The sequence below is a fragment of the Calypte anna genome, chromosome 4A (genome assembly GCF_003957555.1).
Source record: "Calypte anna isolate BGI_N300 chromosome 4A, bCalAnn1_v1.p, whole genome shotgun sequence".
NCBI lineage: Eukaryota > Metazoa > Chordata > Aves > Apodiformes > Trochilidae > Calypte > Calypte anna.
Window position 1 is genome coordinate 13,640,744 of NC_044248.1, and position 13,919 is coordinate 13,654,662.

Here is a 13,919-nt window from a genome sequence, read left to right on the forward strand (position 1 = left end):
TGTAGTAAAAAATCATTAAAACTTTAATGGGCTATTATTTTGATTATTATTATTATTTTATTATTTTGATTTGTCTCTGATCTGGCAAATAAGTGATGCAATAACTACAATGAACTAACTGAATGTGAGATGTTCATATTATCATTGCTGATGCATTCTGAAAAGACAGCAGATGTTCTCCCAATCTGCAGATGTCTTCAGTCCGTATGTTACTATCCTTTACATTGAAAAAAAGACAGACATAGCCGTTACTATTCCTATACATTGTAGCCACAATTTTCAGCTAAATTTCCCAGTTAAAAAAACCAAGTCTTTCTGACATCCACTGTTCTGTTCCATAAAATCATTCTTACAGATAAGACTGCAAAGACTATTGCTGAAAAGTAGTTCCAAATATAAGTACTCTGAATAATGCATATGTAAAAACAATGTGATTCAAGTAGAGAGTATATACAATAGGAAGGATTTAATTAATTCCAAAAGCTCTGTTCTGATACAGTGTTTTCCCCATAAGCCATTAAGTATTGCATGATATCAAGATGAATCAGTGCTCTTGAAGTTAAAACAAGAGATGTCCTACAAATATGAAATGCCCTTCATGTCATCTATTTACCTCAGAAGATGAGTAAGCAAGGTGGGAGCAAGTACAGTATTCATTGTACAGGAATACTCAATAGACTATAATGAACATAAATTTGTTAATACACTCTTTCAGATGAAGCACTTTTATGCAATGAAAGCAATGAGAACAATGGGAATATTAACTGATTTTTTTTAAAGCATGGTACAACAGAATAAGGACACAAAAATCATAGGTACGAATTTAAGAAGTAAAATACACCCACTGCTCAGTCTGTATTTGTCATCTGTTACCAAATTAGCTTTACTTCGTGAGAGACCTGATTGCCCCTTAAGTATCTCTCACACAATTTCTTTATATTTTCCTGTTTTCAAAGTTGCATCATGTCCTCCCACCCTTTCTGCCAGAGAGAATAGGAAAAATACTGGAAAATAAAAGGAGGATTTTATCAAGTAATGTGTTTCTACTTTTCCTGATACGTTCAGACTTTCATTGTGGTTGGTAGTGCCTAAGGTCAGAAGAGATATCACTCCACAGGTTCCCACCTGAGTTTAGCCTGAAATAATGATAACTAAATAAGCAGATTAAGTAATATCTATTTCAGAGTTAATGTGACAGCACATTTCAGTTTAGTTTCTGAGTTCAGGAGCCTACATATGGTCTGTCCACACATCCCAGGGACACCCTCAGCTTTAGGTTCTGTTGCCCTTAGCATATATATATCTATATGTTTGTGTATATACTAGCTGAAGCGTGTGTGTGTGGCCTCAAGTGAAAACTAAAATGAAACCCAGTTTTCTTTCTTGGTGGCATGCTTCCTTCCACCTAGCTATTCATTTTTAGACAGCCGCAACCATTAGTAGCTTTGAAACCCCTACCCTTTTGTCCATTATAGTTGAAATTGGCAAAGTCAAGCGGGATAAGAAGGAGCAGCCAGCCAAAGCACAGAGCGACACAGGCCACATATCCTTAGTCAGGCAAAGGAAGAAGCACTTTGTACCTCATTACTGCATCAGTCCTGTGCTGCCACGCCTCAGCAATGATCTCGCACACCCTTAAATCAGTTCTACCAGTCAGAGGCACATCTGACTGCCACACACTCTATTAGCTTGGAAAATTATTCTGCCTTCGGGTGGCAGAGATCACCCGCCGGGCGTTGCGTATCAAGGCCGGGAAAGGCTGGAGCGCGTTTGCCTGTCAGACGGAGATCCCGGGATCCCAGAGGAGGCTTAGGGCGGCGGTGTGTGTCACTGCCCGTTTATTTCACTCGAATGGGGGAGCAGGAAGCTACAGCTCCGGGGAATTGAGACGACAGGCAAGGGCTCTGGGGGCCAGCATGAGGCCATTTGTGGGGTTTATCCAGAGAAAGGAAACCCCACCGCAGCGTACACAGGGACGCTGCCTCCTGCTGCCTGTCCCGCCCTGCCCCGCCCCGCCCCGCCCTGCCCCGCCCTGCCCTTCCCGCCTGCCCTGTCCCGCCCTGCCCTGCCCCGCCGGGAGGGGGAGCGCGAGCACCGCCGCAGCCTGAGGGGATCCGCCCCGCCCCCCCACGCGCGGCCACGAGCTCCCCCGGCCGTTGGGCGCGCGGCAGCTGGCGGTTGCCTTGTGGCAGCGGGGCGGGGCCGAGGGCTGCGAGAGGCGGGGCCTAGGGCAGCGAGGGGCGGGGCCTCCTTATCAAGCCCCGCCCCCTCCCCGTGGGTTCCTCTGCCCCCGCCCCTCCCCCCTCGCGCGCGGTCGGCCCTGGGGCCGGAGCCGCCCGATCGCGCAGGGGAGGGGCCGGGAGCGGGGCCCGCGGGGAACCCGTGAGCGGCGGGGAGGGATCGCGCAGTGCCCGCCACCGCCTCCCCCGGCAGAGCGGGAGTGCTGGCTGCCGCCGGGGCGCAGTGGGAGGGGAAGGGAAGGGAGGGGGGGTGCTGGGGTGCCGGGGCCTCCTGTGCGATTTACTCTTTTGCCCGCCCCTTCCCAACCTCGCCCCCTTCCCGGACCTTGAGAGGTGAGAAGGGCGGCCGGGGCTTGGCAGTGAGAGGAGGGGGCCTGTGGCTGCCGGGAGGGGGAGGAGAAAGTGGAGGAGGAGGAAGAGGAGGGAGAGGGCTAGCAAGAGGCGGGCTATCGCCTTCCCCTCCGCCGGGCTCTGTCCTGCCTGCCTGCCGGCGGGAGCGCTGGGGAGGGGTAGCGGTCCCTGCAAGGCGCGGCACGGGGCGCTGGGCCGGGGGCTGCGATGCGGGGCAGGGCGGTGGGGAGCGGGCGGGGTAACCCCTGTGGCGGACCCGGTTCGGAGCGAAGTAAAAGTGCACTTAACACGCTGGGTTTTCGGGTGTTTTGCCCGTTTGTCTCTTAACCTTCACGATCGCAGTATGAAATGGTGAACAAGTAATTTTGGGTTTTGGGTTTTTTTTTTTGAGTCTTGACGAGCAGAGGTAGAGCAGTGGCTGCCGAATCACCAAAATGGGGAGTGGTATTATTAGAGAGGAGAAAAAACCCGGAGTCTGAGTGGTGCTGTTCAGATGTATTATTGGTTTATGTTTTTTCTTAAAGCCTGTTTGTGGTTTGAACTCGCGCCTGTTTAACTGTGTGAACAATGATAGAGCTTCGCAGTCCAGCTGAAGTCAAACCATCCATGGCCCATGATCACAGGGTGTTGTAGCAGTAAGGTCAGTTTTTTAGCCAGCAGCGTCAGAATCACAAAAACAGTAGGCTTGAGTTTGCTCATTTCTTTTACTTAAAAATTAATTCTGAAATTACATAAGCTAAACTACAAACGCAATCATATTTCCAGGTAATTATCTATTAAGCCTTCTTACTAGCATGAAAAGGAATAAAAATTGGAACTCATGGTTTATGTTGGTGTTGCTTTTGTATCTAGAGCCTTTGTACTCTTATGTGTTGTGGGGATGGAACCTTTTCAAAAACAGATCACAAGGTGTATTCTCAGGACCAGTTTATTATTGCTAGAAAAGATCTCTGATCGTTTCTTTTTAAGGTATTTTTGCATGAGAATTTCCAGAGATGTGTGGATGAATATTAAAAAATCTTAATAGATGTGCTCCTGATATAGAAGATTGTGTTCTCATCTTATGTTTTTCCTGTTTTCCACTTAATGAATAATGATAAAGAGCATAAAGCAGGATAGAACCAAGTAACAATAATGACAGTCCTGTTCTGAGTGAGATAGGGCCTTCCTCTGGTGGATTAGCTTTTTTGAACTATTCTTCAAGTATGCCCTCTGGATGGGCAGGTCTACTACCAAAGCCAGCATCCTTACTCCTTGGCAGTAGATTTTAACACGTGTTTCACAGAAATGTGGTGACTGCAAATTTAAAATAGAAAAGAATGAGAGAAGACTAAAAGATCTCCTATTAGACCATTATCGTCAAACATAATTGAAAACTGTTGCCAACAATGAAATTTCATATTGATGAATGTGTCCATCTCTCTGGACTTCTGTATCACCAGAGCTTTTTAAGATTGTTCTTAAGCTGTGATGTTGTCTTGTGGTTTTGGTCACGCAGTTAAGTGTTTCATGATGTGGTAAAGAAGATTACCTAATCAGACATAACATCACATCACCCAGTAATGAAAGTTTCTACATCTCCTAAGAAATTACCATGTGGTTTTAAAAACATTTCCCTTACTACACACTTAAAATGGGAAAGTTTCCTTCTTCCCCTGTCTGTTAAATTGCCTTCTGTTATAGCAGTGCTAACAAATAGAAGAATGGATTAATTGCCAACCTTAACTATCCACCATTTGGGTTTTTTCATAAGAACAAAAAATTCAAAATTACCAACAAAGCAGCTGCTGACCACAAGTATATGCGCTAATTGGCTGTATAGCTTTAAAATATATATATATATGGGAGAGATGAGGTTACATAATCCAGATGCAAGAATGAGCTGATAGTACTATTCAGACAGCTAGAAGGTTCTTGCAGCTTGTAAAAAAATCAGACCATGAGAGGTCAGATGTTAGGTATCACATTATGCATGCAGGTGTCCTGTGGGGCTGTTTTCCTTCACTTTAAAGTGCATATTCAGTTTTCTTGGTGCTGAGCCAAAAGCAGACATAGTATTTCAGCAGACTAGGTTTTCTAAGTAGAAGTGTGGAAAATTTTTTGTGACCTGTATATAGGAAAGAATTGAGAACCACTGTAACAGTAACTGTGAATTCTTACAGAGCTGCTCCATTTATTGAAGCATGTTCAGTGGTGGCACTTGGCTTTATTCACCAGCACAGTCAATGTTGCTCTTTGGCAACAGTGTTCAGTTTAAGTGCTTCATGTAGTAGAGCAATCCTTCAGTGCTCTTCCCTTCATGGAATTACAGCTAGGCAAAGGTAGGGGACAAAGTGCACTGAAACAAAACAAAACTGTTCTGTAACCCCGTGTTTCTCGAGAGTGTATATGCCTTCAGATGTCCTAATATTTTTTTCTCTTTCTTTGGATTCTTTCTTGGTGTATATGTAATTTGCAGTTGTGGAAGGAGTTAAGGTGACAGTTGAGCAGTGACACACTTAGCTCCTTCCTCTCAAAACATTTAGTAATCACAGGACAAACAAAAGGAAGTTCTCTCTGAAGAGAGTAGGCAGTCTGCTTTGAAAAATAGCTTTTTTCTTTTAATGGCTTGTTCTTATTTGTTTGCGCTTTTGTTTTTCTAACTCTAGATTTTTTCTGCTACCTCAAATTTTTGGAAAGAGGAAGGCAAATGGAACTACATGATTCTTCGAACATGTAGTGATCATTCCAGTGTTACAGGTAATTATTGCATTTACTCAATTCTAACAGTAAGTTATACTACAGGGACTGTGATTTTGGCTCACAAAAGTACTGGGTCTTCCTTATACCTGAAATTTAATCATTTTTTGTGTCATACATCTTGTCAGGGCTTCTTTGTGGTAAGTGTAGAGAAGTAGGAAATGACTGTGGACTTCACGTGCTAGTGTTTGGAACATTTTTGTGTGATTTAATCACTTCTGCTGTTTATCAAATCATGCTTTATAGAAGGCTTTCAGTATTACTATAAAGCTCAATTTTAATCTTTTGGAAATCTGTGAGACATCACTTAACTTTGACCCTTTTGATAGGAAAACCAGGAAAAGCTGCTACTGAATCTGTAAGAGAAAATACTGCTTTAAGGAAGTGTTTAAAGAATCACAGAATGGTTTGGGTTGGAAGGGACCTTAAAGATTTGGATCTAGTTCAGTCCCTCTGCCATGGGCGGGGGACACATCCCACTGTACCAGGTTGGTCAAAGCCCCATCCAGGTTACTTCCAGGGAGGATTCTCCTACTCTTTTCCCCTTTCCCCTCTCCTGTTTCTCCCCTCTCTCTCCCCCTTTTCCCATTTCTTTCCCTTCTTTGCGAGGCTATGTACTTGTTGGTATCTTCCACCATGGATGACATCAGCACTTTTCTGAGCTTTGAAAAATACTGGAACTGCTAAGGTTCCCCAGAGATTACTTTGAGAACAGACTTTTTGCTTTCATTATTTTGCAGTATTTCTAAATGTGGTACCTCCACTTACTAAAATAGCTGACCTCCCTCAGATTGTCAGAATTTTTGGACTTGGTCTGCACCTTTTTCTCTAGTGGTCAGGGAAGTTAAAAAGAATTGAAAACAAATGTCAAAATGTACTCGAAACAGAAGGAACTGAAAAGATAGTATGGCTAATTATCAAGCATGGCTGCTGATTAATAATTATGACTTACGGATGGTGCTGGCATTTTTCCAGAAAACAAATTTCTGTCAAGTTGAGAGAGAAACTGATTTCAATCTGTTCAGACGAATACTTTGCCAGTTAATTACCTCTTCTGGCAATTCTAAATGCAGCTGATGTGAAAGATCTTGATGTCTTCATACACAACAACAGGATATATTTGAAAGAAGAATTTGTTTTATTAGTAACTTCTATTCTTCCAAAGATATCCACCTGATTTTCAGAATTAATGGAAAACTGTTAATAAAATTGTACGAGAGATTTTTGTAAGAAAAAAAAAGAAACTTAAGGTACAGCTTAATCTCTTGTAAAGTGTGTCTGGATAGACTTGTCCCTTGTCAACTGCCTCAGTTGATACTTTTGTCAAAATAGCCAATATGCACTGTATTCATTTTATTTAAAATTTAACAAAGGTTTAGCCAACTTGCTTAAAATTTGCAATGCTTTCAATTTCAATAACTTGCCAATTAAATCAACATTCTGTTTTCATTATATGAAAATATTAATGACCCTGTATTACACATTCATTAGTTTGGGTGTTAGTTGTTCTAGGCATGTTTTTAGATAGAGCATTTAAGTGCTTTCCTACTTAAGGGATAAATACCTTTTTAATTTTGAGAAATTTCACTCCTAACAGTTTCAAAAAGCCACAGCTTACCTAATTGTTTTGGATAATTACAGCCTTTTAAGTCTTTGAAAAACATATTGAAAATGTAAGAAGTTTCTCATGCTTACACTCACTGGATTTTATATGGGTGAGAGAAGGAGCAGCAGAACATGTCTTACCTGAAAAGAATGAAAGCCTAAGATGAGTGCTGTGGACAACTTCATCTTTTCAAACCTTTTTCTAATAGTCTTTCCTTAATTATTTCTTTGGAGTTGAAATTGCAGACTTTTTGTTCAGGTAGATAGGCTTTCTGTCTCCAACAATAAAACAGTTCTCACCTTGGCAAAACACTATAGCAGTACCATTGGAAAGGATGATCTTAAATGAAAAATTCATTTTATGAAATGCTGGATATTATGAGGCCATAACAATGATTGTTTCTTCCATCACTCTTCATTTTATTCCTACAGTGTTCTGTATTTGGTTAAAAAGAAATGTTTCCCCTCCAATCTCAGTTCTGATTAGAACTGTAAGAAGAGTGGCTCTGCATTTCTGCATCCGTTTTCTGTATATGTGGTTCATAAGAGGGAAATAGCTATGAAGATGGAGAAAAGCCTGTGCTCAGATCTTTTTGTTATCCTGGTCTCAGAAATCTATTTCAAAGTATGCTAAGCTAATGTGCAGTCGTAGGTATTTAGAACAAAACAAACAAACAAAAAAAGAAAACAAAAGAAAACAAAAGCCAGTAAATCCCAAATGAAAACAAAAAAAGAGAACTACATTATCTCAGGCCTCTCTTAGGCTATTTTTAAAATTCAATTCCGGTGTTTTTTCTGATGTGTCTTCCATCTCTGTCTTCTCCTTTCTCCAAAATGTTACGAAGTTGTAGGAGGAAATACTGATAAAATTTTGATACGAGCTATGTTGGCAAGATGATGATGATATACTCTGTCTAGTATAAATTTTTAAATTTTGGTTGATTTAAGTGAAATTAGTTTCATTCATTATTAGAAAAAAAATGCATGCTAATCTTAGACTTACTGTAGCCTCAATTTCAGAGCCAACTGAACTTGCCAAAATCTGACAAAAGTATACCCACAGAACAGATGCAATATTAGCAGCACCTGGCTATGTAATACTGCACATATTCATAGTGTACAGTATGACAATAATCAAGCCCAGAGAGGTTTACTAACCTGAGCTGTAAAGAATACAAATAGTAACATGGCTGAATTATCAAATTAATTAAATGTTTACAAGTAGTGTGTATGTGGCAAGGAGATAGTAAAGGCTCACAGGAAGATAAGGTTTTTGTCAGTGGTTTTGGTGACTGGATTGTTTGTAAGCAAGTTCTTACTTGTTACCAGGTAGACATTTTATGTTGTGTTTTGCACAAAAAACCTATTAACCTCACAATTGCCTTCCAGATAAGTATAGTGGTCTACATTGATTATTCATTATACCCATTTGCATTTGCCTAGTAGATATTTTAAAATATATTCTAAAATAAGTACTTTTGTATATTAAATAATCGCTTGGAAGGTAGAGTTAGAGTTTAAATCTTGATCTTTTAAATGCACTAAGAGAAGTGGTATTTTGATTGTAAGTATAATCTCGAGCTTGTGCCGTCAAACTATAATTAAAACATTAAGAAAGTAGGGCATGTAGTGATGCTACCAAAACTTGATAAGGCTTGGCAAGCTCTTCACCAAGAATCAAAGCATTTTAAGCTTGGAAGTATTTTCCAAGTAAATCAAGTTATTTAGCTATAATTTATGCATTTATAAACATGTAAACAGGCCAATGATAAATAATAAAATTTTGCTCTTTTGTACCCCCTCTCACTTCACATTACCTATTTTTTTTCATTGACAAATGCAAATTTAAATTGCACCTTTGCACAAGAGATTGACTCATGTTTTGACCAAAGAACAATTGTGCTTAAAAGAGATTAAACTATAGTTTCAGTAAATACTCAAACAGTATTATTTGAAAACTTACAAGCTTAATGAATTAGATATTTTTTTTTTATTAATACTGAAAGCTACATTAGGAATTCCTAGAATTTTGAGCTATTGGGAAGGATATATGGGCAAATATTGCAGACCATCCAAATCTGATGAGTCCAGCATGTAGTGGTACAACGTGTTATTTTTGTATTTCTATTAAGGTTTAACCAGAGGTGATAACAGAGGAAGAAAAAACCCAATTGTTAAGCAAGTAGTGAAAAATTTTTCTCAGTTATTCCTTCTTCTGACAGTTTAGCCATCTGGGTTCAAGAGGTTTCCCTTTTTTTTAAGCATGCTACTTCAGTAGTGGGCCTCATGCCCTGGGAATGCTAACAGTTTGGATTAGTATCCTGTGTTCCTCCTGATTGTTTATCAATATTGCTGTTGTCTGCTTCTCACTTTCTGCAGAACAGGAAATGTTTTAGGATTTTTGTAGAAACAAGGGTGAGGCAGCTAAGATGGGGATCAGTATGCCTGTTAGGGTAGCCAGACAGTTAACTCTGCAAGTAATTTAATGATTTAAAGTTTTAATAGGTTGTCTAGATTTCTAGCTTTGCTGCTTTATTTTTCAAGCCAATTTCACTTTCATACAACTATGGAAGGCTAGAAGCTCATAGTTGTCTTTGAATGGTCAGTCAGATACTGTGATGACTGCTGTTCTACTTTTTTTCTAAATCCCGGGCTTAGCTGATAACTGAAGCTAAGGCAGTTGTGCATACTCAGAAGCAGTAGATAAGCATCTTGTGAAGCTGTAAAGTCCCTGGAAAAGCTGCCTTTTGGCATTTGTTTTATCATTTTCTCCCTAATAACACTTCTGTCTACTTGCCAGTTTCAGTCAGGCTCTGACAGAGTGGAGCCCTTATTGTGTTTCAATTAATGAAAGTACAGATGGGTAGGGAAGGCCAAGAAAGTGATACTACTTGATGTGCCAGCTGATGAGCCTGTCTGCTTCTGGGTCTGAATACAACAAAGGATTTGCTCATCTTGCCTATCCTGGTACTTAGTAGGGAGGTGTGTGTGTGTGTGTGTAGACTCTGAGATGAAGCATGCAGGACAACTGGAGTTATTGTTAGAAGAGCTTGTAAAATAAATAATACAGGGAAGCTGAGATTACTTCTTTATGTAACTGCAGACACAGAAGGGAGAACATAAGAAACTAGTTTTCTTATTATATTTAGGAATACATGGTGACTTGATAAATAGTTTAATCTGAGATTTAGTAGTATTCAAAAACAGAATTAAAGGTTCTGTTTCCTTATGTGCCTCAGATTCATATTATTTTAAGCAACATTGACCCTAGGCAGAGGACTAATTCTGTTTTAGAGAGAATGGGATAATTGAATGTACTGTGATTTGTTCTGCATGTTTTTTTCCTAATAATACTTCCTTGAGCCAAATCACTGGCAAAATCAATTGAAGCCTTTAATTAACATCTCTAATTTAATCATGTTGGTTTTATAACTTTTTGAAGCTTATTGTAACATGAAAGACCTATTGTCAAGATACAATGCTTGTAATTAAAGCAAGTAATACAGGGCATCTTATTGTATATATATAAACATATATGCAATATGTACATATATAAACAAATACATGTATGATCCAATCTAAATATCTGGGACTATTTGGATTATGGATACCACGCTCTGGTATTGATCTTATTTCAGTGCTTAATTTCAGATATCCAATTATTGCTGTGAATGTTACTTGTCATGGGGAAATAAGATGAAAGAGTTGGGTTTTCTATTCTGCAAGATAATACTTTCTAACAGTATCTGTCAGCTACAACTATGTATAAATATAAACAGAATCTTTAATACTGATTGATGATTCATCTTACAAGTGCTTAAGTGGAATATGAACCCTTAAATGGTCTTTTAAAAACCTTTACTATTATACATGTATTTTGTAAGAAATTGAGGTTATTTCTTTGGCATTTCTTGCATAGCCATTGCTTCATCTGTGTTCAATTAACTGTATAAAGAGCAATCATCACTGTCAAGCTGAGATGAAGAAATGCTGTTCTGTACCATGCTGTTGTATTCAAGTTAAACATAGATATTTAGAGGTGGCACAGAATATCTAAATACCATACTGGTGGGAGAAGGACACGTGCATGTACAGTATTCTTTTGTTAATGTTCTAACAAAATGCTTCTGAAGTATTTTTTTAAAAAGTGAAGTACTTAACTATTTTTGTCTATGTGTATAAAAGATACAATAAATATTTCATGACATATGAAATAACCTGTCATGGAGCAACTTTTCCATTCAGTTGCATGGAACTGATTAAATGAATTGCTCACCTCCTGTACATCTAGTTACCATGCTTGGCAGGTGGCAGTCATTTTTTGTACTTTTAAGGATTGTGTCCTCAAACTGTCAGAGATAAAAATGTTTTCTTTTTTGTCTCTCTGATCTTGAGCTTACCAAAATAATAGAATGGTTTGGGTTGGAAGAGACCTTAGAGATCCCTGCCCAAGGGCAGTAATGCCTTCCCCTACACCAGGTTGCTGAAAGCCCCCTCCAGCCTAGTCTTGAACTCCTCTAGGGAGGGGGCATCCACCACTTCCCTGAGCAACCTGTTCCAGTATATCACCACCCTCACACTAAAGCATTTCTTTGTAATGTCTGATTTAAATGTACCCTCTTCCAATTAGAAGCTATTCCTCTTAGTTCCATTGCTACATACCCTCATAAAAGGTCCCTCCCCAGCTTTCTAGTAGCCCCTCTTCAGATACTCCAAGGACTCACATTCAACTTGGTGACCTCCACGTTATTTTTGGCAAAGGCTTTTTCTTCCCCAGGTGCAGGATTTTGCACTTTGCTTTATTGAACTTCATGAAGTTCTGGAGGCCCATCTTGCCAGTAAAGACAGCCTTTTCTGTAACCTATTTCTCTAGGGCCTTGCCCCAGTCAGCAGCAGACCCACATTTTCCCTACTTTTCCTTTTTTCACCTTTGTACCTATAGAAGTTTTTAGTGTTGTCTTTGACATGCCTTGTGAGATTCAGCTCTAGATGGGCATGTGGGGTTAGATTTCTTTATATTGCATGGGGTTTTTTGAGTTCTTTTTGACATATATGATGTTACACACAGCTAGGTTCCTAAAATGTCATGTGTGTTTTGTATAGGTGTAATGTTAATTCTTAAAACTACATAGAAGTTCTGTTTTTCGTGTTGATGAGACATTAATATAATTTTTAAACAATACTTGGATATTTACAAACATCGATATGATTCTTTTAAGCATTCTGCCTCCTAGTGTGATGATTATTAGTTTTATACTTGGATCCTTTGTGTTGCCTTTCTGTGAACCCTGTTTTCTGCGACACTGTTTTTGAGATGGAATGATCAATTGCACACAAGGAGTTCCAGATGAGGACACACCATTTGTTTCATAACCATGTAATAAAGTATATATGATCAGATATTATCCCTTACGCAGCTCAAAGTCTCATTGGAGGGTGAGGGCGTTTAATTAAACAGAGGTTCTCATTGACAGATAAATTATGAGTCTCTTGAGGTTTCTTTTGGTGTTAAATCATTCATTAGGAAGCTCAAGCCTCTATCTTGAAATACCTTGCTTCAATAGCTGTGGCATTGCATAGCTTGACATTTAAATAGAGTGTTAACTTTTAGCTCAGGGAGGTGTATATTGTAGCATATCTTGTATTACCTAATCACTTGCAAATCTACTTCTTCTCTGTTCTTCTACAGCATGGTACACTGGTGGTTTTCTATATGGTGCCCAATGTAGAGCTATGAGTACCTGTAAATTTTTACCAAACAAACATCAACTCTGCTCTTGATGGAAGTGTTCTTTACTGGTGAAATAAAGCTGCTGCTCTCTTGGAAAAATGTAAAAATATATATTCCAGAGGACTTGCAAATCTGCCTGCAAAAGTGACCTTAGCCATGTTTATATTAATTTGATAAAAGGAAATTATATCCATGTTTACTGGTTTTGCCATGATCCTTCAGTATGTGGTATATGGCCTTTATATCTTTATTAGGCAGTACTTTCCTAAACTGGTTCTAAAAAAACAACTTTACTTTTGGCAGGACTTCTTTAAATATCTGAACAACAGTGTTTTTGTTACCACTCTTCCTTAACAGTGACATTTCTACAGAAGATGGTATGTGCTGCAGTATCATTGTCTCTAGATTGATGACTTTGCCTTGCTTTCATTAGAATAGGTGGTATCAGTATTCCTGTATATGAGTGTATGAACTGGGAACCTTTTGCTTGTCATAATCTTTGTGTGGCTGCTTGAACAGAAAACTGGTTTTAGGGGATTAGCCTTTCACAGTGTTGTCCGTTCAGTGTTATAAATGAGTTCTAACTGAAAAAACCACAGCTGACCTGATGGTCTCAGACTGCAATTTTCTTTCAGGGTGAATAAGCTTAAGGGGGCTTGCTGCTCAGTATTCTTAGGAATAGCTTTGCATTACAGTTCTATTTGCATACGGTACAGTTCCTGATAATATTTGGTTATTATTTTGATAATCAGAAATCAATGTTAATGTTTTATTGTTAAAGAAATGTAAATCTCTTGGATCACAACTATAGTTCTGTGAACTAGTATGATGTGTGGGCTAAAAGAAAATCTAGGCTCTGACAGCATAGTCTTCTATTGCATATGGAAATCTTTCTCCCTTTCCCCCCCTTTCCTTATCTGAGTGAAATAACCAGCTCTGTACAGGTCTTTTCATTCTACTGTTAAGCTGAGTGCTTTGAAGTCAGCATTTCTAAACATATGGCTTGCACCGCTCAAGGAAAATGTGCCATGTAAAGTGGCAGAAAGTTGCAATGTTGTGCAAATAACTTGGCTGCAGCTCATTTCTGCCAGTCAGAACAATGAATTTAAGCACATAGAGTCAGTAACTATAGTCTTCTTCTCTTTCTTCTGGTGTTGATGCTATAATGGACTTTTCACATAACCATGAGCCAAAAGTGTTCACACTTATATAAAACTTAGGAAGTGGTTATTGTTTCACAGAATCAGAACATG

At 39.2% G+C, this 13,919-nt stretch overlaps 1 protein-coding gene across 5 annotated transcripts in view; it reads left to right on the plus strand.

The window, feature by feature from the left end:
* The first annotated feature begins 2,373 nt into the window (after window positions 1–2,373).
* KLHL5 (kelch like family member 5) overlaps window positions 2,374–13,919 on the plus strand; it is a 54,422-nt gene continuing 42,876 nt past the window's right edge. For 2 of the 5 annotated variants that reach the window (XM_030450074.1, XM_030450076.1), the window contains exons 1-3: window positions 2,502–2,573; window positions 3,116–3,231; window positions 5,240–5,330. In XM_030450074.1, coding sequence (XP_030305934.1) covers window positions 3,205–3,231; window positions 5,240–5,330 — 118 coding nt within the window. In that variant the 5' untranslated portion in view covers window positions 2,502–2,573; window positions 3,116–3,204. Of the gene's footprint in view, window positions 2,574–3,115; window positions 3,232–5,239; window positions 5,331–13,919 lie in introns of those variants that run through there. The other 3 variants (XM_030450075.1, XM_030450079.1, XM_030450077.1) reach the window with 3 other exon arrangements.